The sequence below is a fragment of the Myotis lucifugus genome, unplaced genomic scaffold (assembly GCF_000147115.1).
Source record: "Myotis lucifugus unplaced genomic scaffold, Myoluc2.0 scaffold_1662, whole genome shotgun sequence".
NCBI lineage: Eukaryota > Metazoa > Chordata > Mammalia > Chiroptera > Vespertilionidae > Myotis > Myotis lucifugus.
The window spans coordinates 29,501-48,736 of NW_005872710.1; the positions used below are offsets into that span (position 1 = coordinate 29,501).

The 19,236-nt window shown below is 58.2% G+C and overlaps 1 protein-coding gene across 1 annotated transcript in view; it reads right to left on the minus strand.

Annotated features, from left to right (window-relative positions):
• LOC102428780 (protein sidekick-2-like) overlaps positions 1 to 14,556 on the minus strand; it is a 39,308-nt gene extending 24,752 nt beyond the window's left edge. Inside the window, exons 1-5 of the mRNA XM_023748680.1 lie at positions 14,411 to 14,556; positions 9,256 to 9,389; positions 3,921 to 4,032; positions 1,648 to 1,838; positions 1,459 to 1,542 (exon numbers count right to left, since the gene is read on the minus strand). Coding sequence (XP_023604448.1) covers positions 1,459 to 1,542; positions 1,648 to 1,838; positions 3,921 to 4,032; positions 9,256 to 9,389; positions 14,411 to 14,556 — 667 coding nt within the window. The remainder of the gene's footprint in view (positions 1 to 1,458; positions 1,543 to 1,647; positions 1,839 to 3,920; positions 4,033 to 9,255; positions 9,390 to 14,410) is intronic.
• Between the last annotated feature and the right edge of the window lie 4,680 nt (positions 14,557 to 19,236).

The window sequence follows — 19,236 nt, forward strand, 5'->3', positions numbered from 1 at the left end:
CCTGGGAGAGGGGGAGGATGTTCTCAAATTCTTAGAGAACAGGTGCTCCAAGACAATTTTAAATGTCCCGGATTCGTTTAGCTTGGGGATGCTGGATTGGCCAAACGAGACATTTTTTCCTGCAACATTTAGCAGAGATTCTTGTGCGTTCGGGGAACCTCCCGGTGGGAGTGGGTCCCCCAACCCCACGCGACCACAGAGGCCATGGCAAGGAGCACGCGGAGGGGACCAGGACTCCTCAGGGATCCCCAGAAGCCCCTGTACATGGTCTACACAGCGGAGTAAAGGGGGGGCTCCTCTTGTCTCTCAGCCTTCTCACAGGTACCCCAACCCCCCCTACTCTCCCTCCGGGCCTCTCTGCTCAAATGTAACTTCCCTAGAGAGCTCCCCACATCTGTTCAAAAGTGCACCCTGGCTCCGTGCCCCCAAAGCCCGCCTGCGTTTCCTCGCTAGCGCTTTGCACCCCGACATTCCATGGCCCCGTATTGCATCCACTCAACGATGCACGTTCCTTCACATTGTTACGTCTGCGAGAGCAGGCCGCCTCCCCGTCGACAGCACGTCATAATTTAATTGGCGGTCTTTTTCCTTTCTTCGTGGTACATAAAATAATGGGGCGTCTTACGACCCCTGGCATTTTGGATGAAAGGAAACGAGGCATCTTTATTTGTTTATTGGATTGTCTGCCCGCCTCACAGGAACGTCAGTTTCCTACAGCAGGGCCCTGGCTGTTCGGTTCCTCCTGTATCTTCTCCAGCCCCGGGAACAGCGTTCAGCACAGGGCGAGCCGTCGGAAAAAATGGTTGTTGATTGAACGCATGAATCTCGCCTCCCCCAGGTGGGTCTCCCCTCCCCGTCACTCTCTGCCTGCCTGAGCTACATTCTGTCTCTCTGCTCATTATGAGGTCACATCCCACCGCCCGCCCCTGAGTTCATCCTGGTTTCGGGCTGTGTTTTGGCTCAGCTGCCCCAGAAGGAGGGAGGGTGGGGATGGGAAAAGCAGAAATTCCCCGGGAGCTCTGACAGGGGGGTCAAGTAGAAATGGGGGGGGGCGGAAGAGGGAACAACATAACCCAGAAACCAGGCGGACCTTCCGAGGCACATGTAGGGCGAGATGCACCCACGTTCTCCTAGTTCTGACATGCCGGGAACTGGGCAGTGTCGACAACTCTCCAATTATGGGCAATTTGGGCCTGTCACCTATTCTGAAATCACAGTAATTTGGGTTCGTTTATAACCCTCAAGTTATGATAACCTAGGTTGATTCCCAGGCCCGAGATGACGGTAATTTGGCCTGTTTGTTTCCCCGGGGTGTCTGCGCACAGCCAGACTGACTCTCTGCTCAATGATGGTGCCTGGAGAAGGAGGTGGAGCTGAGAAAAGTCCGTGCCAGAGACAGGAGGGGCTGAAGGTTCGGGGGTCCTTGTCCCCCTTCATCCCCGCCGCCCGCCGAGTTACCTTTGGCTCGACAGGGAATGTCCACCACTTTCTCCATCTCTGCTGTGATGTGTCTCTCGGGCTCCTTGACAAACTGAGGTGGTTCTGCAGGAAGAAAGACAGGGGAGGGGATCAGAGCCATGCTCCTTATGATATAACCATGCTGCCCCTACCCTTTTGGGACCCCCCAGCAGCCCCGCCCCATCTCACCCAGCACAGACAGGTAGGCTCCACGGACGACGGAGGGGACGCTGCTGCTGCGCAGCACGGCCTCGCACTCGTAGAAGCCGGCGTCGCTGCCCGTGGGGTTGGGGATGGTGAGCCGGCGGTTGTAGTCGCTGATACCGCCTGACAGCAGCACCCCATCCTTCTTCCAAAGGATGTGCAGCTTGATCAGGGGCCTGGAGCGGGGGAGGGAGCAGGCACTCAGCCACAGGGACTTCCGGAGGCCGGAGGGCAGGCAGGGGCGAGGAGCGAGGCCCGGGGCCAGGCCGCCTGGGTTTGCCCAGCCTCCCGGCATTTTCTAAGCCCTTAGGCAAGTTCCTTCAGTGCTCTGGGCCCCAGTTTCCTCATCTGTAGAATGGGGCAGCCGTGCTCAGCGGGGCTGGGGTGAAGGTGGATGCATGAACGCAGCGGCAGCCCTCGGAACAACTCAGTGCCCGGGGCTCCGAGAGCCCGGGGCTCCGAGAGCTGGAAGCTTCCTTCACGGGGAACCCTTCTCCTCTGCCCTCCCCATGCGCCAGGCCCCGAATGTGACTCAGCGGACGGACAGGAAATGGCCACAGGCGAGGGAACGTGACGAGGAGGAACACGAGGGAGGCACCCAAAGTGTGGAGATGGGGAGACAAAGGCAGGTGGATGGATGTACCCATCCCCCAACTTCGATGGGGTGAGGATGGGAGCCGAGCCCTTTCCCCTCACCCCCCACCCCCTGGCACCCCCAAGGCTCCCTGAGACTGGGTTTGCCCGGCTCTCCTGTTTGGCACCTGGCGGATCCCCAAAGGCCAATCTGCTGGGGGAGGGGGGTGTCTGTGTTAGTTCCACAAGGTGTTCAGAGGGTCCATGAGAGAGGGGTTCCGTGGCCAAGTAGGTTTGGGCATCAGTGGCGTGAGTGCCGTGAGGCAGGCTCCTCACCGTGGGTCTCCTGCATCGTTGTTACTCCACAGCCTTCAGGCGCTCGGCTGCACCTGGTGGCCTTGCCACACCCGTGAGACACCTGGGCCCCGAGGGCGGACTCGCAGAAACACTCTACGTACAGGGACGTGCTCTCCGGGGGATCCGCCGGGGTGACCTCAGGGTCACTGGTCTCCCCCCACCCATCACGTCCCTTGTCCCTTGGGAGCAGGAACCAGGAGTCAGGACAGGCTGGGCCAGCACCCGGCCCCCAGGCCTGACCACCGAGGCAGGTGCTCGGACCTTCCCGTGTCACAGCCCAGGAGGCCGAGGCCCAGAGCACGGCCGTGAGCATGGTCTCAGGGTGGCCTGTTCTCTCGCGCATTCTGCTCTCGGCAGCGGGTGACCTCGGGCGGGTGGCCTGCTCTCTCTGAGCCCCGGAGTAGTGCCATCTCTGCTGGGGAGTGTTGTTGGGGAGAAAAAGGCTGTGTGGGAAGGCAGGCAACACGGTGCCACACACAGTCAACACGGCACCACACGCAGGCAACACGGCACCACACGCAGTCAACACGGCACCACACACAGTCAACACGTCACCACACACAGTCAACACGGCACCACACGCAGGCAACACGGCGCCACACACAGTAAACACGGCACCACACACAGGATGAAAGTGTTTCCTGTGTCCTGGCCCTAGCTGGTTGGCTCAGTGACTGATTCCGGTCAAGGGCACATACCTGGGTTGCAGGCTTGATCCCAAGCCCCAGCTGGGGCACGTGCGGGAGGCAACCAATCCATGTGTCTCTCTCACATCGATGTTTCTCTCTCTCTGTCTCTCCCTTGCCCTTCCACTCTCTCTAAAAATCAATGGGAAAGTATCCTTGGGTGACGATTAACAACAACAAAAATGGCGAGGGTTGTGCACGCCTAGGAAGGGGCCTGGACTGCCCCCGAGCGCAGGTCTGCCCTCCACAAAGTCCATCACGTGAGCTGTCTCCTGGCACATGCCGGCCTGCAGGGAGGGCGTCGTGGGCAGAGGCCCCTGCCCGTCTCTAGGCTGCTCTGAGGGTTGGACGTGAGAGGACCGCCCCGTCCCCAGTATCCTGGGCTGAGACCGGCAGCCCTCTAGCTTCCACCAGAACCTGACCTCTCCTCTCGGCCCGCAGAGAACGAGCCGGCCTGCTTGTATCCGACAGCCTGCGGCAGCAGCTGGCACGGCCACCCTCTGTCCTTCCTTCGGGCTAAATACCCTTTCTCCTTTCACGGGTCCTCATATGACACCCCAGGGCCTTTCTGAATCCCGACAGGCCTCCTTGGAGCAGCCCCTGGGTGGGGAGTAGGGGGAGTGAGGGGGAGGCACTGCCCACCTGGCATTGGCCACGCACTCCATGGTCACCTCCGAGGTCCCGGCCACCACGCTGGTGTTCTTGGGAGGAATGATGATGGTTGGGGCGATGGGGTCTGCAGGCCCCCCTACATCTGGGGAGAGGTCAGGTGTTAGCCGGGAAGAGCCAGAAATCCCATCTCTGCCCAGCGCCCGCTAGAGGCTGACGCCAGGCAGACACCCATCCTTTTCCAGTGGGCGGGTGGCCACAGGGCAGCCACACGCGAAGCCCAAGCTGAACCCCAGACACTGACCCCAGGGACTCATCACCGCTCCTCCTCCTCTGCTGAGGGGTCTCCACGGAGACCCACTGGAGGCCCCCAGGGCCTTCCCCACCTGCGTTTATCTCGTCGGCTTCCTTCCTCTAGTTCAGCCTCTCCCACCAGAACGCAACCCCCCTGTAGTGGTTTGAACAGTGTTTCCCCAAAATCACATCCACAGCAGCTACGCGTGGAAAAGGGGTCTTTGCAGAAGTGAGCAGGCTTCGACGGGGCCCTCCTGCATCGGGCTGGGCCCTCTGCCCAATAGGACACGTCCCGATAAGAAGAGGGTGATTCAGACACAGCCACGGGGGGGTGGGGGGGAGGGCAGGTGCGGACAGAGGCCGAGATGGGAGTGATGCATCTATAAGCCAAGGAAACGAAGGATTGCTGGGGCCAGCGGAAGGGAGGGGAGGCGCGGAAGGCTCCTGGGCCTGCAGACCCCTTGCTTTCAGACGTCTGGCCTCCAGAATTGCGAGAGAATGAAATTCTGGGATCAGCCTCTCAGGCGGGGGCACCTTGTTATAGCAGCCCCAGGAAGCTCATACCTTGCTTGTGGCAGGAACCTCACGGATCTTCGCTTGCGGCTGAATTGTGCCTCCCCTTAAATCCCCATGTTGAAGCCCTAACCCCCAGGAGACTGTATTTGGAGATGCACTACTTAGGAGAAAACTGGGTTCAATGAGGTCACTAGGAAGGGACTCTCTCTCTCTTTCTCGCTTGCTCTCTCTCTCTGTCTCTGCCATGTGAGGACACAGTGAGAAGGCGGCTGTCTGCAAGCCAGGAAGAGAGCCCTGCCTGGGAACTGACTATGCTGGGGCCCTGATCTTGGCCTTCCAGACGGTGAGGTATACATGTTGGTGGTTGTTACAGGAGCCTGGGCTGACCCAGACAGTCTTGCACTCCTACCCCCTCCCACATCTCCAGCACAAGAAATGCTGTCTAGCACACAGTAGGTGCTCAAATACATTTGTCAGGTGAACAAGTGAATGGAACTATCTATGTACTAACCCAGGGTTGATGGTGAGAACTGAGCAGGAGTGGGCTTCATTAAAACGAAACAGCCCGGCCGGCGTGGCTCAGTGATTGAGCATCGACCTATGCACCAAGAGGTCACCGGTTTGATTCCCGGCCAGGGCACATGCCTGGGTTGCAGGCTTGATCCCCAGTGTGGGGTGTGCAGGGGGCAGCTGATGGATGTGGATGTTCCTCTCTCATCAATGTTTCTATCTCTCTCTTTCTATCCTTCTCCCTTCCTCTCTAAAATCAATAAAAACATTTAAAACAAAACAAACAAAACCAAACTCAGAGAGGCAGTGCCCTTTCCTTTAAGAAGTGGTTGAGTCTTAATCTTTGTGGGGCAGGGTAGCCCCGATATTGGCGGAAACCCCAATATCCCCTGCACACCTGCTCAGGCTCCTGAAAATACAACCGAGGACTTTCCTCCCACAGAAAATGACCCATCTCCCTGGCCCCCGTCTAGGAGGCTGGGAGGTGGCAGGCCCCATGACACACGCAGCCCGGGCGACAGCGATAGATCGGTCATCCTTGATGGGGAGGGCTCGCGGGGCTCCACCGCCATCCCGGCCACCCCGGTCAGCCCTGGGCAGGTCTTCCCGCCTGCACTCAAGGCCTGGCTGGGAAAGGTCCAAGTCGAATGGGAATAAATTGTCAAAAATAAAGTAAAATGAAGGGGGGAAGAAAAGAAGCGTATAAAATAAAATAATTGCAACAATATAAAAGCCTATGTAGGGGCCATAAAATGCGATCCGATTGAAGGCTGCTGATATAGCTGAATCCATAAAAGTGCACTCTGAGGTGTTTATTACATCTGGGTGCGCAGGTACCCAGATTGATGGGGCCCGAGGAGGAGACAGACGGGGCCCGAGCGGTGCCCCACAGTGTAGCCGGGGGAGCAGAGTCCTCGGAGTTTAAAAATATAAGGCTGCCCCCGGGCCTCGGGCCGGCTTGGTGGCTTTGGGAGAGGAGAGGAGAGATATTGACCCTCCATCCCACCCCAGGGACCCTGAAGCTCATGCCCAGGTCCAGGCGGCAGCCTACAGGGCTCAAAGGGAGGGACAGGCAGTGGCCGGGGACCCCAGACCAGAGAAGGGGGGCCTGGGGTTCAGGGAGACCTGGTTCAACACCCCTATCTGCTCCCGAGCTGAGCTGGTCTGGTGAGTGCAGACTATCGACACATAGTAGGTGCTCAATAAACGACAGACAGTCCTTCCTCCTGGGGATGTGCCTGGGACACTGGGGTGAACCGGAGTAAAGGAGGGGCGTCTTTCACGGGAGCTCCCGATGTGGACAGCCTCGGGGTGGGAGGAAGCAGAGGGGCTCCCCCCACTCCGGCCAAGCTGGATCCTGCCGCCCCAGGACGATTCTGGTCACAGGCACAATGAGGGGCACCCCCTGAGATCCAGTCTCCCGGAGTCACCTCATTTGATCCTCCCAACTCCACGGGGCCACAGGCATCCATTACAGCCGAGGAAACAGGCCCAGGGACCACGTGACTCACCTGGGCCACAGGCCACCTGAGGGGTGGTGGGTGGGTGGGTAGCTGCTTCCCTCCGGCGCCTGACCTCCCAACCCAGCCCGGGGCCACGGACCGCAGGTGGCTGTGAGCTCTGGCAATGTGTGCCCGGTGCCCCTTTGATTTAATGGGATTTAATTTAAAATAATTTGCAGTTAATTAAAAACAGGCCCCCGAATCAGTGACCAGAACCCTTTAAGTAAGCCTGGAGCAAGCTGGCACACGGCCCCGCCTCCCCAGCCGTAAATTTTCTGAAATCTAAACCCAGGCCGCATCTGTCAGGTGAAAATTTTGCGTCCAGATTGAGATGCGTGGCAAGGGTAAAACACACGTATTTTGAAGACACCGTATGAAAAAAAACAACCAATGTAAAATATTGAATGGATATGTTCCAGTATTGATTGTCCGTTACCATGGTACTATTTTAGATATGTTAAGTAAAATATAATAAAATATTAATTTCTCACCTATTTCTCATCCCTTTTTTAAAAAGTTCGGCTACTGTCAAATATTAAGTAACGTATGTAGCTCACATTATATTTCTATTGGGCAGTGCAGGGCTGATCCTTCGGGGTGGGGCCACCCCCCAGGGATGGACGTTTTCAGGAGTGTGACAGGCTGTGTGAGGTCACCGGGGTTACACCTGGGCAGGGACAACGCCCAGGGCCACTGGCCTGGCTGTCCTTCGTTTCCGAAGAGCGTGGGCATCCCTGGGAGGGCTGCTGAGGAGCTGAGCTGCCGGAGCAGAGGAGGGAAGAGGGTGGTGGGGGAGGAGCGGAGGGAGGGGTGGCCCTGGGGGGATAAACATGAGGAGCTGGAGCTGGCGGCGGTGACGGGCTACGAGGCATTTGCTCAGAGTACACTGGCTGACAGCAGGCACGCAGGGATGTGTGTCAGTGACAGGCACAGGGTTTTGAGGCACAGTCGCTCGTGGGAGGAGAAATTAACTGAAAACCAGCTGATTCCGCTCCCATCCGGTACCAGGCACAAATCACTGCATGAGAGCAGGAGGCGAGGGGCGCCGGGGTGGGAGAGACAGACAGCTGGGGAGGCTCGGTGGACTCGGGGTCCAGAGTGGCCCCGCCTGCCTCCCGTGGGGCGTTAACATGGAGCAAAGAGGGGACAATCCGCAGTCGGCCAGGAGATTGGGCGCAGGGGGAGGAACACGGATGGAACAGGAGGCTCCGACCTCTGGTCTCAGGGGAGCGTGTGTCACCCGGGACGACGGCTGGCCTTGACCTGGACCATGAACCTTGCTTCCTACCCATCACTGGATGCCCCTGGACCCTAGGTGTCCTGACCACTGAAAAACATATGGGGATAAACATCTCCTTCTGGCGGTTAAATTCCTTTCCCCACAGGAACAGCCGCCTCAGGTCATGGGCTAGACCGTGACCCTGGCCCCAGGTCAACGTCAGAGGTTACACCGTGACCCAGATAGGCCAGCCCCCAGAATGCAACCCCCTCCCTGCATCCAGGTCTCTCTCTAGGCAGACTGGAACCTGGGGTGCAGGAGAGAGAACTGCAGAAATGGGGGAGCGGGTTGCGAGCGCTCAGAAGGCCCAGGAACAGACAGACAGAGGCCGGGGTCAGAGGAAGGACACGGGAAGGCCCCTGCCGCCCGTACCCTCTTCTTGCTGCTGGCGGGTGCGTCCCAGAGGCACCGCGATGATAAATGAGACGTGGGTTTGGAGCGGGGGTGGGACAGATGTGCAGAGGCGGGAACATCTGGCTCCCCAGCTTGCGTGGTTGCTCAGCTGCTGCGGGAAGCTCTGGCCTCATCCCGCACACGCTGTGGTTCCTGGCCCGGGGGGGCTGCAGGGTGGCCCCCACCTCCTCGATCCCAGGGATGGGGCCGGGAGGGAGGGGGCCGGCCGGGCTGGGAGCACATCCCAGCATCTCCATCTCGGAGATCGCTGGCTCGGAGTACACGCCTCTTTGCCAGAGGAAGCTCAAGGAGATACCCTTTTAATTGCTACCCTCTGCTGCCCCGGGGAGGGCTGAGCCTCTCTGTTCCGGGGCACCGGGTGGACTCTGGGGACGGGTGACGAGGTGCTTCCAGACAGGAGTGCGGCCGGCAGCTGTGTCCCCGCAGCGAGGACGGCCTGGCTCCGGGTATAAGCTGCACCTGCACGTGCCCGCTGAGCACAGGCGGTTAGTGTATTTGTTTAAAGAGGAGCTCCCCGCCTCCTGGCCACTCTCCCTGTCTGCACCTGAGCCCAGGGTGGCGCAGTCCACGAATGTAACCCTCCCCTCCACCCCGCGGCCTCCCGGCCTCCAGGGCCCTGCTGACCGCCAAGCCCGGCGTCCCCTCTCCTGAGGCAGGGTCTCAGACTTGTCATGGGAATGGGGTCCCCAACGCAGCCCCCTCCTTGCCTGCTTCTGACACTCCACCCCCGGCTGAGTCTCCCCCTCCAGCACCATTCATTCCATCTTTCCCATGACCCCCCTCCCCGCTCCGAGCGCCATTCCCAAGACGTAATGTCAGCTCTGCCACCCGCCCAGGCCCGCTGTGTACTTACTCTCCACAGCCAGAGTGATGGGCTGGCTGGTCTTGTTGTCCCCGTTCTTGTCGTTCACAGCCTGCACGTAGTAGCGGCCAGCGTCCGGAGCCACCGTGGACAGGATGACCAGGGTGTTCTCCAGGGTGATGGCTCTGGGGAAGGGAACAGGACTCGGCTGACAGGGGCCCGAGGGGCTCTCGGCACCGGGGATGGAGCGAGGGCAGGAGCTGGTGGTTCCAGGGCCCCTCCTCCAGCCCGCCTCCCCGAACCACGTACGCCTGCAATCCACCCACACTTTGTAGAGAACATGCTGCCAGGGGTGGGGACCAGACCCCAATACAGCACGTGTCCAGAGTCCCAGAACGCCGTCCACGGGAGGCTCCCCGTCCCCACCCCAAGCCCGGGCTGCGGGCTGTGCCCACAAGGTCCCTGGGACGTCTGCCCTTTCCTGTCACAGCACCGATGGCTATGTGGGTGGGTGGTTAGCGCTGTGGATGCACCAGGGGCACCCAGACACCTGAAGAAGTGTCCTAGAATGAATGAATGAATGATGAATGAAGAATGAATGATGAATGAATGGATGATGAATCAATGAATGGATGAATGATGAGCAATAATGTTAAATTTAGAAATGAACAGGACCATTCCAGAATCAGTGCCTTATCCTCATCCTAAATTTGTCTAGGTTGACCCAAAGGCCACAGATCGCCAGGAGCATGGACTTCTAGGGTTCACATCCCCCACCAGCCCCCTCTCATGGGACCAGTGTCCACTTCCCCAAAGCTCGTCAAAGGAGTGGATGGGCTGGGCTGGTGGAGAGGGAAAAAGGAGGTGGCCGGGCAGTGGGTGCAGATGTGGGCTGTGGGCTCCCAGTCCGGCTCCCTCTGCGGGGACCCCCTCACACAGCCCCTCAGCACCCGGGTCTGCAGGCAGGACCAGGGGCTTGTCGGGGCGGGCAGCTGGGGAGCCCGTTGGATGTGGGGGAAGCCGTGCCGGGGGCACTGCCCACGCCGCTCCACTGTCATCTCCGCTCACCCGCTCTCCCCGTGACAGACAGAGCCATTAGCTTGTCAAGTCGATCTCGGATTTTAATGCGATGTGCCCGAGACAGCTGTTAAATATCCTTAATGTTAGTTTAACAAGGACACATCCAGTTGAATTCTTTTCAAATTTTCCCATTAGGTGAATGTTACAGAGTTTTAAACAAGCTCTCAAACAAACAGCCCCACGAATGCCTCTACAGCCGCTCCCCTAGCCGGGCTGGCTGGGGCCCCCTCGCTCCCGTGTATTTGGGGGTTCATGTGCAGTCTGGGGGAGTTCTCAGCAGGGCGCTGGGAAGTAGGAAGGCAATGCCCTCCTGCCCCAATTCTTGGGCGCCCTAATGCTGCCCCTGTTTTTCTGCGAGCGCTTGTAACCTCCAGCTAATGAGGTGATGGAGGTGGGACAGAGTGAGGCTAAAATACTTAAAAAGCAACAAAAACGGGCGGGGATGGCGACCATTTCCCCACCTGGGACTCCCTTCAGTGGAGCCTGTGGGTGGGCGAGGGTTGGGGGAGGGAGGCTGGGCTCTGGCCGGGGCAAGGGGTGAGCTCAGGAACGGAGCTCTGGCCCAGCCCCTGAGGAGCACGCAACCCCCTCCTCGCTGGGCCTCAGTCTCCCCATCTGAGCAAGGGGGGGCAGCACGTGTTCCTGAGGGTTCCTTCCAGCCCCGAGGGCGGGGGTTCTGATTCTGGTCCCTGCTTCTGCTCTGTGTCCATTTGGCCCGAGGCATCCCCCTCCCTCTCACAGCCCTCAGCTGGCACACGGTCCAGGCTCAGGACTGACCCAATGAGCAGCTATGCGCTTGGACCACATGGGTTGCAGCCTCCCAGCCACTCCCACTGCCATGGGAGCGGGTGGAAGGAAGCCTGGGGCGGGAGGGCGCACCGGGCACTGGTCCCACGGTCCCGTTCACCTGCCTGTCGGGAGCCCCCTGTTGGCGTCCAGGGAAGGAAGTTCCGCCTCCAGTTCATTCTCCTTGACCAGGAAGCCTCCCCCCCCCCCCGCTTCTCTCCTTTTAGCTACACGTTGTCTATATCATGACCCGTCCTTCTAAGCCCGTGGTTCTCCACCAGGAGTGGCTCTGCCCTCCAGGCGACCCCGGGCAGCATCGGAACAACATCTGGCTGCCACAGCTGTGGGGCTGTGACCAGCACCTGTGGCGGAGGTCAGGGCGCTGCTAGTCCGCGGTGCACCGCACAGCGGGAATTTATTGAGCCCCAAATGTCCATTGTGTCGTGGCTGAGGTGCCCTGTCCTAGGTGGGGTGGCATCCCGAGGTGGCAGATACGGTCACTGCCCACTTCAATTTCAGGTGCCCCCTCCACAGAGTCGGGTAGCCGCTGAGAAGTCAGGGGCCGCCCTTCCCAACCCCCCGCCCCCTGGAATCTGGGGGCAGGGGGCAATGTGGCTGAGCTAGTGGGGTGTCTCAGCTTGGACCACAGAACCTCCTGCATGATCCCCATGTTCTTGCTGCCCCCGTCAGAGCAGAACAACTGGGAAGCCCAGTGTCGATGACGACATAGCTCCCACCAACCAGGGTCCCCCAGTGACTGGAGAGGAGCACCCCTCCCGCCCCTCGCCCGTGGTGGGCCTTTACTAAGTAAACATCTATGGTTCGGGGGTCTGTCTGTTACTGCAGCTAGCGGTGCCTGGACCAGCACCCACAGGCCTGGGTTTGAGTTCTGGCTGTGGAGTGGAACAGGAGGCACAGAGACTGGGAAGTGATAATGACCTTTGCCCTGCCCTCCCTCTGCCCTCAGTAGGTGTGTGGGGGGGGTGTTAAAAAAGGGACCCTGGGCTCACAGCCCCCTTCGGCATGACCGGCCCCTCCACAGATGGTTCTGGAACCACCCTGGACCTCACTTCCCAAGTGCACAAAGCTGTTCTGGCCCTCGGCCCTCGCCCCACCCCCCACCCCCATGCACCCACGGTGAAAGAAGCTGGCAGAGTTTTCTGGGGCTTGGCCGGCAGGCTCAGCTCTCCGGCGGGGGGTAGGGGGGGGGGCTGGGTTCTATTTTTAGGCATCCTCCTCCGGTTTTCAATTTGCCAGGTCCCCCCACCCCACCCTGCATCTGCTACTTCTCTTAAGTCAGCTTATTTCCCCGGCTCCAGGGGGCCCAATGGATCATTTAATTAAGAATAAAATAAATCATCCCAGAACCTGCCCAAAGCCCCCAGCACTGGCTGTTAGGAACCTGGTCTGGGAGCACCGGGGGATGGGCGAGGTGCTGCTGATCACCGGCTGTGCGGGGCAGAGAGCAGCCTGGCCTGCACACCCCTCCGGCCAGCGGCATTCATCAGATAGGTATCGCTGGCAAACAGACACCAGAGAATTTCCTACCAGGAACCTTTCCTCCCGGTTATGAGTATTAATCCGCTGTAATTGCCGAGATAACATCACCCCAGTGCGCTATCGTGCTCGGAAGGCGTGCGGAGAAGGTGGGAGCCTGCGCGTGCTCCCTAAGGCCTTCTGCCCTGGTGCCCGGGCTGCTGGGGATGAAAGGCGGGTGAGGACAGAGGCCAGGAATGAGAAGAGGAGGTGGGAAGGTGCCGGGCAAGGGATGCTGGGAGTGAGGATGCAGACAGGTTCCACCTATCACAGCACCTGTGGTAGGTAAGGGCCCACGTGTCCCCTCCCGCAGCCACGGCACGTGCTGTCAATCTCTCATGGTCTGGACAGGCACCCATGGGACCTGGGTTTCCCACTGAGTCTGAACGAGGCCTCAGAATCCTTCTCCACAGGGCATTCCAGGGAGCCACGACTAAGTGATGGGCTTGCAGGACGCCACCCCGGATACGCCTCGGACACGTGACATAACCTCAGAAAGGGGTTAGGGAGGTCCTGAGGGTCATTCATTCCACACATGTTTCTGGAGTGTGCACTCCTCTGGGGAGTAAGAAGGGAAGGGGAGAGAGGTGTCTTCCTTGGAGGTGCTCCCCTGTCCCAGAGGGGAGGGTGAGGTATGGAGTGTGCTTAACCAGTCAATTGCCACGCGTCCAAAACGGAGACCATCCCCACACGCCACGGTATTTTGAATTTAATTTAAACAACAAACTTGCGATGAATGTTATAAAAATAAATATATTACTCACAATTTGGGCGTTCTTGCATGTTTTCCAGTTGGAAATTCTCACGAAAAGTGACTTTTTTTTTAAAGCGTCTCTAGACGCTCATGGCATACAGAGGGTTAACCCAGGCCTGCGAACACAGCAGACGCCCCTAAATGACAGCCACCGTGATGACATGATGACCCTTACGCTTCTCTCATTACACGTCCTGGTCCCCAAAGGCAAGAACCGTCCATCTCAGCTCCTGCTTCCTACAGAGGCAGGCCGGCTCCACCTACTGCTCCTGCCCCAGGAGACAGGGACAAGGTGTCTGTCTCCTTTCCTGGGAGAGGGGCGAGGGGGATCCCCGAAGGGAGAGCCTGGCTGGCTCCAGGCTCCCAGGGGGTCGGGAGGGCCGGGCGTGTCCCAGGAGGAAATGCTTGCCTCGGCCCTCTGTGGAGGTGCTGGCTCCTTCGCTCCTGCCCACAAGCCAGGCCGCCACCACCGACGCCGTGGGCCACACAGAGGGGTTTTGTTAGGGCTGAAAGAGCCGTGTGTTCTCTCCCTGCCGGGCCCCTGGGCCTCACCTCCTCGCAGCAGCCAAAACACACAGAGCCGGGCACGCCGTGGACCCCCAGGCACCCCGCACACCGGAAACACCCAGGGGCCGGCGCCCGTCGGGGCGATGCCAGCCCGCGGCCCCCGGGCCTCGCTGGCCGGAGTCCTGGGCCTGGACCGCGGCGAGGGCGCCTCTGCCTGTGCCCCCGCCTGTTTGGGCTTGGTGAGCGCTCTGGGAGGCAGGATGACGCTCCAGCTGAGAAGGGGGCCAGCGCCCGCCCGGGATTCCCCAGGAAGGCGACCTTGCTCCCTGCTCCCCGTCTTCGCACGCACATTCCCAGAAAGGCCCTCGTAAGCCACAGGCTGTCCTGTGGGAGGTCCCCAAGCTGCTGTGTCCCAGGAGGGCTGTGAGCAGCTGCCGCTGCGAAAGGGCCCCGCTCAGCGTTTGGGGTTTTATTTTCGCCCCCAAACCTCCCTCCCAGGGCAAGACACCCCCTTTTCCGTGGCTCCCCGAGCCGGGTGCTCACATGCGGCTGCTGGGCGGGATCTTGCGGCCGTCCCGGAACCAGGTCACCTGCGGCCGCGGGAAGCTGGCAATGCGGGGGGCGCGGATGACGGCGGCTTCTCCGTGGGAGACGCTCTGGCGCTTCTCGCCCTCCTCAAAGCTCCCCATGTCTGCGGAGGGAAGAGCACAGGCGGGGTCAGGGGTCGGGGAGGTGGCAGAGACTGGCCACTCCGGGGGAGGGAGTGGTGACAGTGGAGGGGAGATGCGGGCAGGATGACCAGGGCGCAGGGTGACGCCACGCTCAGACCAACCCTCAGGACCTCACCGCCCCTTCTATCACGTGCCCTGCCCTGGACTTTTGGGGTTGACATCCATTTCTACCCATACGTATCCACGAAGCAATGGACTGGTCCCACAGTCATGAGAGTCTGGTCGTTATTCCACACACTTTGCAACTGAAATACTGCCCACAGGGGCTCAGGGAGCCTGGGCACGCCACGGAAGGGGCAGAGTCAGGGTTTGACTCTGTGCCAGGTCATGTGGCCATGGGAGGGGCAGCGGCAGGATTTGAACTTGGATCCTCAGAGTCTGGAGTCAGGCCAGGCTGTCCTTCAGCCCTGCCCTCCAGATGCTCCTGCTTGAAGTCCAGTCGCCATGTTGGAAGGAAGCTCAATCTAGCCCCCACAGACACGGGAACAGCTCACGTGGGAAGGAACCGAGGGCCCCCGATGACAGCCAGCGTCAACACAAACATGTGAGTGAGCGTGTGGGCCCTCAGATGACCTCCGCCCCTGGTCTTCGAAACCTCAGTCATCACAGAGCACAGACAAGCTGCCCCTACTCTGCTCTGTGCAGAGTCAAGGCTCCCAGAGCCTCTGAGCGTAAGAAATGACCACACTACACCATCATGCTTTGGCCTACGTGGTCATGCAGCCATAGAAACCAGAAGAGTACGTTAAAGTGCTAAACACGATACCTTGTATTTGTCGTGTTAAAATAATAGAATCCTAGATATTTTTTCAAAGTTTCGTGTCAGCATCAACCTCTTCAACAAAGATGACCCCACACGACCCAACCAGAATCAAAGAACAAGGACGCGTTGAACAGGGACCCAGCGCCAGGTTCACTTCCAGGTGGGCGTGGCCGGCACTGTCTCACTGAATCGTCATGACAACACGAGAAGCTCAACGTTGATAAACAAACATTTTTAGTTGTTGATTAATTGCTATTACTCGGCTCTGCCTATAAAGAATTGCGTCAGTAAATCACCTTGATTCCAGTTCTTACCATAATTTTATCTATTTAAAAAACTTTTCACGGGACTCTGAAGATATATTTGAACAATTTGAAGCAATTTCATGGTAATAGTGTTTCTTTTTCCTCTCTGCAGTTTTATTAGCTCCATTTCGTCAGTGAGGAAATTAAAGCTCATGGAGATGGAGTGGCTGATCCGGTGCTAAGCGGTGAAGGCTGGGCAGGGCCCGCGCTCCAACCTGGCCCCCCTTCCCGCTCCCTCGCCGCCTCTCTCATGACTCACACCCGGCATTAACATTCTTCATGCACATTCTTTATCTCTTCCTACTACAGTGTCAGCTTTAAGAGGCTGTTATATTCCGTGGTACGCATGAGCGAGCCCCTACAAGACACCTGGCCCCGCGCTCTCTCTAAGCTCACCCAGTGCCAGCAGGCATGGCTCTTACTGAGCCCGTCCGTGGGCCAGGCCGGCTCTGTGGCACCGAAGGACCCTGTCCCTGGCCTCTGGGAGCTTCGAGTCTGGCCAGGGAGACAGGATGAGCAAGCCAACTCACAGACAAACGTTCAGGGACATAGGTGACGGCTGTGAGGAAGAAGAAACAGGGTCCTTGCCTGAGAGGCAGCAGAGGGAACCTCCTGTAGATGGAGGTGGGAGAGGCTCCCTTCACGGAGAGACATGCATAAGGAGCAGGAGTTAGCTCTGTGTGTGTGTGTGTGTGTGTGTGTGTGTGTGTGTGTGTGAGAGTTGTTGATGGTCCGGGGGGAAGGGAGGATGTGAAGCTAGGAGGTCGGAGAGAAGGGCCAGTGAGAGGAAAGGCCAGTGAGAAGGAAATTGGGGCATGGGTCTGTTCGGTGGATGGATAAATGATGGATGGATGAATGGATGGATGGATGGATAGAGGAAGGGTGGATGGATGGAAGGGAGGAGGAATGAGAGATGGAGGCATGGAAAATTGTCTGCATGTATGTACGTCTGAATGTATGTGTAAGTTTGTATGGTAGGATGTATGTATATGCATGTGCATGCATGTATGTTTGTATGTATGCATGTATAGATGTATGGTGGATGGATGAAGGAAGGGCACAGCTGGCCTAGGTCCAAGTTCTGCAGTTGACCCTGCCCTGCACCTTTCCGTCCCACAATCCCCCTGCCTCCCCGTGGCTCTCAGGCCCGTACCCTCCCACCCTCCCCACTTCACTCTGTCAGCTGGGCTTCCTGGTCTGCCAGGAGCCGGTGCCCCAGCGCTTGGGCCCGGGCACAGCCAGGCACGGACTGACCAGCAGCAGCAGGGCCGCCAGGAGGGGGTCACTCAGGCAGCCGTGCAGGAGGAAGGAGAGGAGAGAGGGCCACAGCCCCAGGGCCGGGCCCGGGTCCCCTGGGAGAGCTCCTGGCACTGAGGTAGGCACAGGGGCTGCTGCACCTCCTCTCCTGCACTCGCGGCTAATACACCTGCGTGCCCTGCAGCGCTGATCCAACTGCCCCCACCGATCCCCGGAGCCAGCAGCGCGGGCCTGGGCGCAGCTGGAGGCGGCCTCCCAATGCTCCCTGATGTCTTCGTTGCAGCTGAAAAGTTCTGGGAAGGAGGCTTTCTGCTTCAGAATCTACTCATCGCTTTTATTTATTCTTAAAGCCGTTCTTACCATGAAATATGTCATTACACACAAAAGAGCGAATATAATTATAGGCATCATTTAAAGGAGAACAGAACAAACACTCGTGTACCCAGCACCCAGCTCCGGACCGGAACTCTGACAAACCTCATCCCGCCCCGCCGCGCCCCTCCCAGGCGCATTCCCTCCCTCTCCAGAGGGAGGGAATGCCACGTCAATCATGCATCGCCCTCCACCCCCCAGGTTTCACCACCTTTAGACACCTCCGTAAACAATTATGGCTAATTTAGTCGGTTGCTAAGCCCTTTGTACCTGAGAGCATGCTGTGTCGTCTACTGTGACTCGCTTTGTTTTGCAACATATTTTTGGAGCCCCATCGACGTCCCTGCACCTAGCTTAGTCGTTTTCACGGCTGCCTGGACGCCGTGGATGGAGGCAGCACAGAGCTGCCGCAGGTTGGGCTGGTGTCCGTGGCTGGCTGGCCTGCTAAGAACCATCTCCTGCAGCTAAGAGAGTCCCCAGAGTATGAGCCTAAAGGTGCCCTGCTGGCTTGCAGGCTGTGCACGTGGTAATTTTACAAGATAATGCCAAACTGCTTTCCAAATCGGCACCAATTTTCCTATTCACGCTGCCACGAGTGCAGATGGGAGCTACTGCCAATGCTTGGTCTTCTAGACTCCTTGGGTTTGGCCAATCTGGTGGGCCTGAGGTGGCATTTCATAGTGGTTTTATTTGTTTATTATAAAACAATGCTGCTCCGTCTAATCAGATGGTATCATGCCACTGCCCCCAACCACTATTCTGAGTAACAGCCAAAGTAACAACTACATCTTAGCATGCCACCGTCTGTCCCTCACTTCCTCAGCCACATCTTTGACTCTCCACGTCCCACACTCTGCTCCAGCCACCCTGGCCTCAGACACTCAAATCTACCCCAGGGCCTTTGCACTTGCTGCTCCCTGGTCTGGAAAGACCCATCTCTCGGTCTGTGTGGCTCACCTCCTTCTAGACTGCGCTCAATGTCACCTCCTCAGACACCATTTCAAATAGGACCCCTGTCCCAGCCTCCACCCATCTCACCTGGCTTCCTTTTTCCTTATAACATTTTATTTTTCTTCATGGGCCGTCTATAGTCTATAGTCTATTCTATATTGTCCTTTTATGTTGCCCCCACTACTTTCCTTGAGGGCAGGGATGAATGTCTTGTTTTTTTTAAATCCTCATCGGAGGATATTTTTCCATTGATTTTTAGAGAGAATGGAAGAGAGAGGGAAAGACAGATAGAAATATCAATGTGAGAGAAACACATTGATTGATTGTCTACTGCATGCACCATTACCAGGGCCCGGGTAGGGAGGAGCCTGCAGCCAAGGTACGTGCCCTTGACTAGAATCGAGCCTGGGACCCTTTGGTCTGCAGGCTGATGCTCTATCCACAGAGCCAAACTGGCTAGGGCAGTGGTTTTCAACCTTCCTAATGCCGCGACCCTTTAATACAGTTCCTCATGTTGTGGTGACCCCCAACCATAAAATTATTTTGTTGCTACTTCATAACTGTAATGTAGCTACTGTTATGAATCGTAATGTAAATATCTGATATGCAGGATGTATTTAGGTGACCCCTGTGAAAGGGTCGTTCGACCCCCAAAGGGGTCGCGACCCACAGGTTGAGAACCGCTGGGCTAGGACATGAGTGTTTTGTTTTTGTCCCCTATGTCCTCCCTGCCTAGAGCAGGGCTCGGTGCGCAGTAGGCGGGCAGCCACCGTTGTTTCATAAACATTCCGGTAAAATGGGGGCTCCGGAAGCACACAACGATGCTATCCTGAACCACAGCGCGGCCCCTACGTTTCCACATTCACACACTCAGGCTGAGGATTAAAAGCAGCGAGCCCATGGGTGACATTCTGGGCATCAAGCCCAGGCCACGTGACAACAGGCTCGATGCCCTCAAGTCCCGTTTTGTAGAGGAGACTGAGCCCCCAG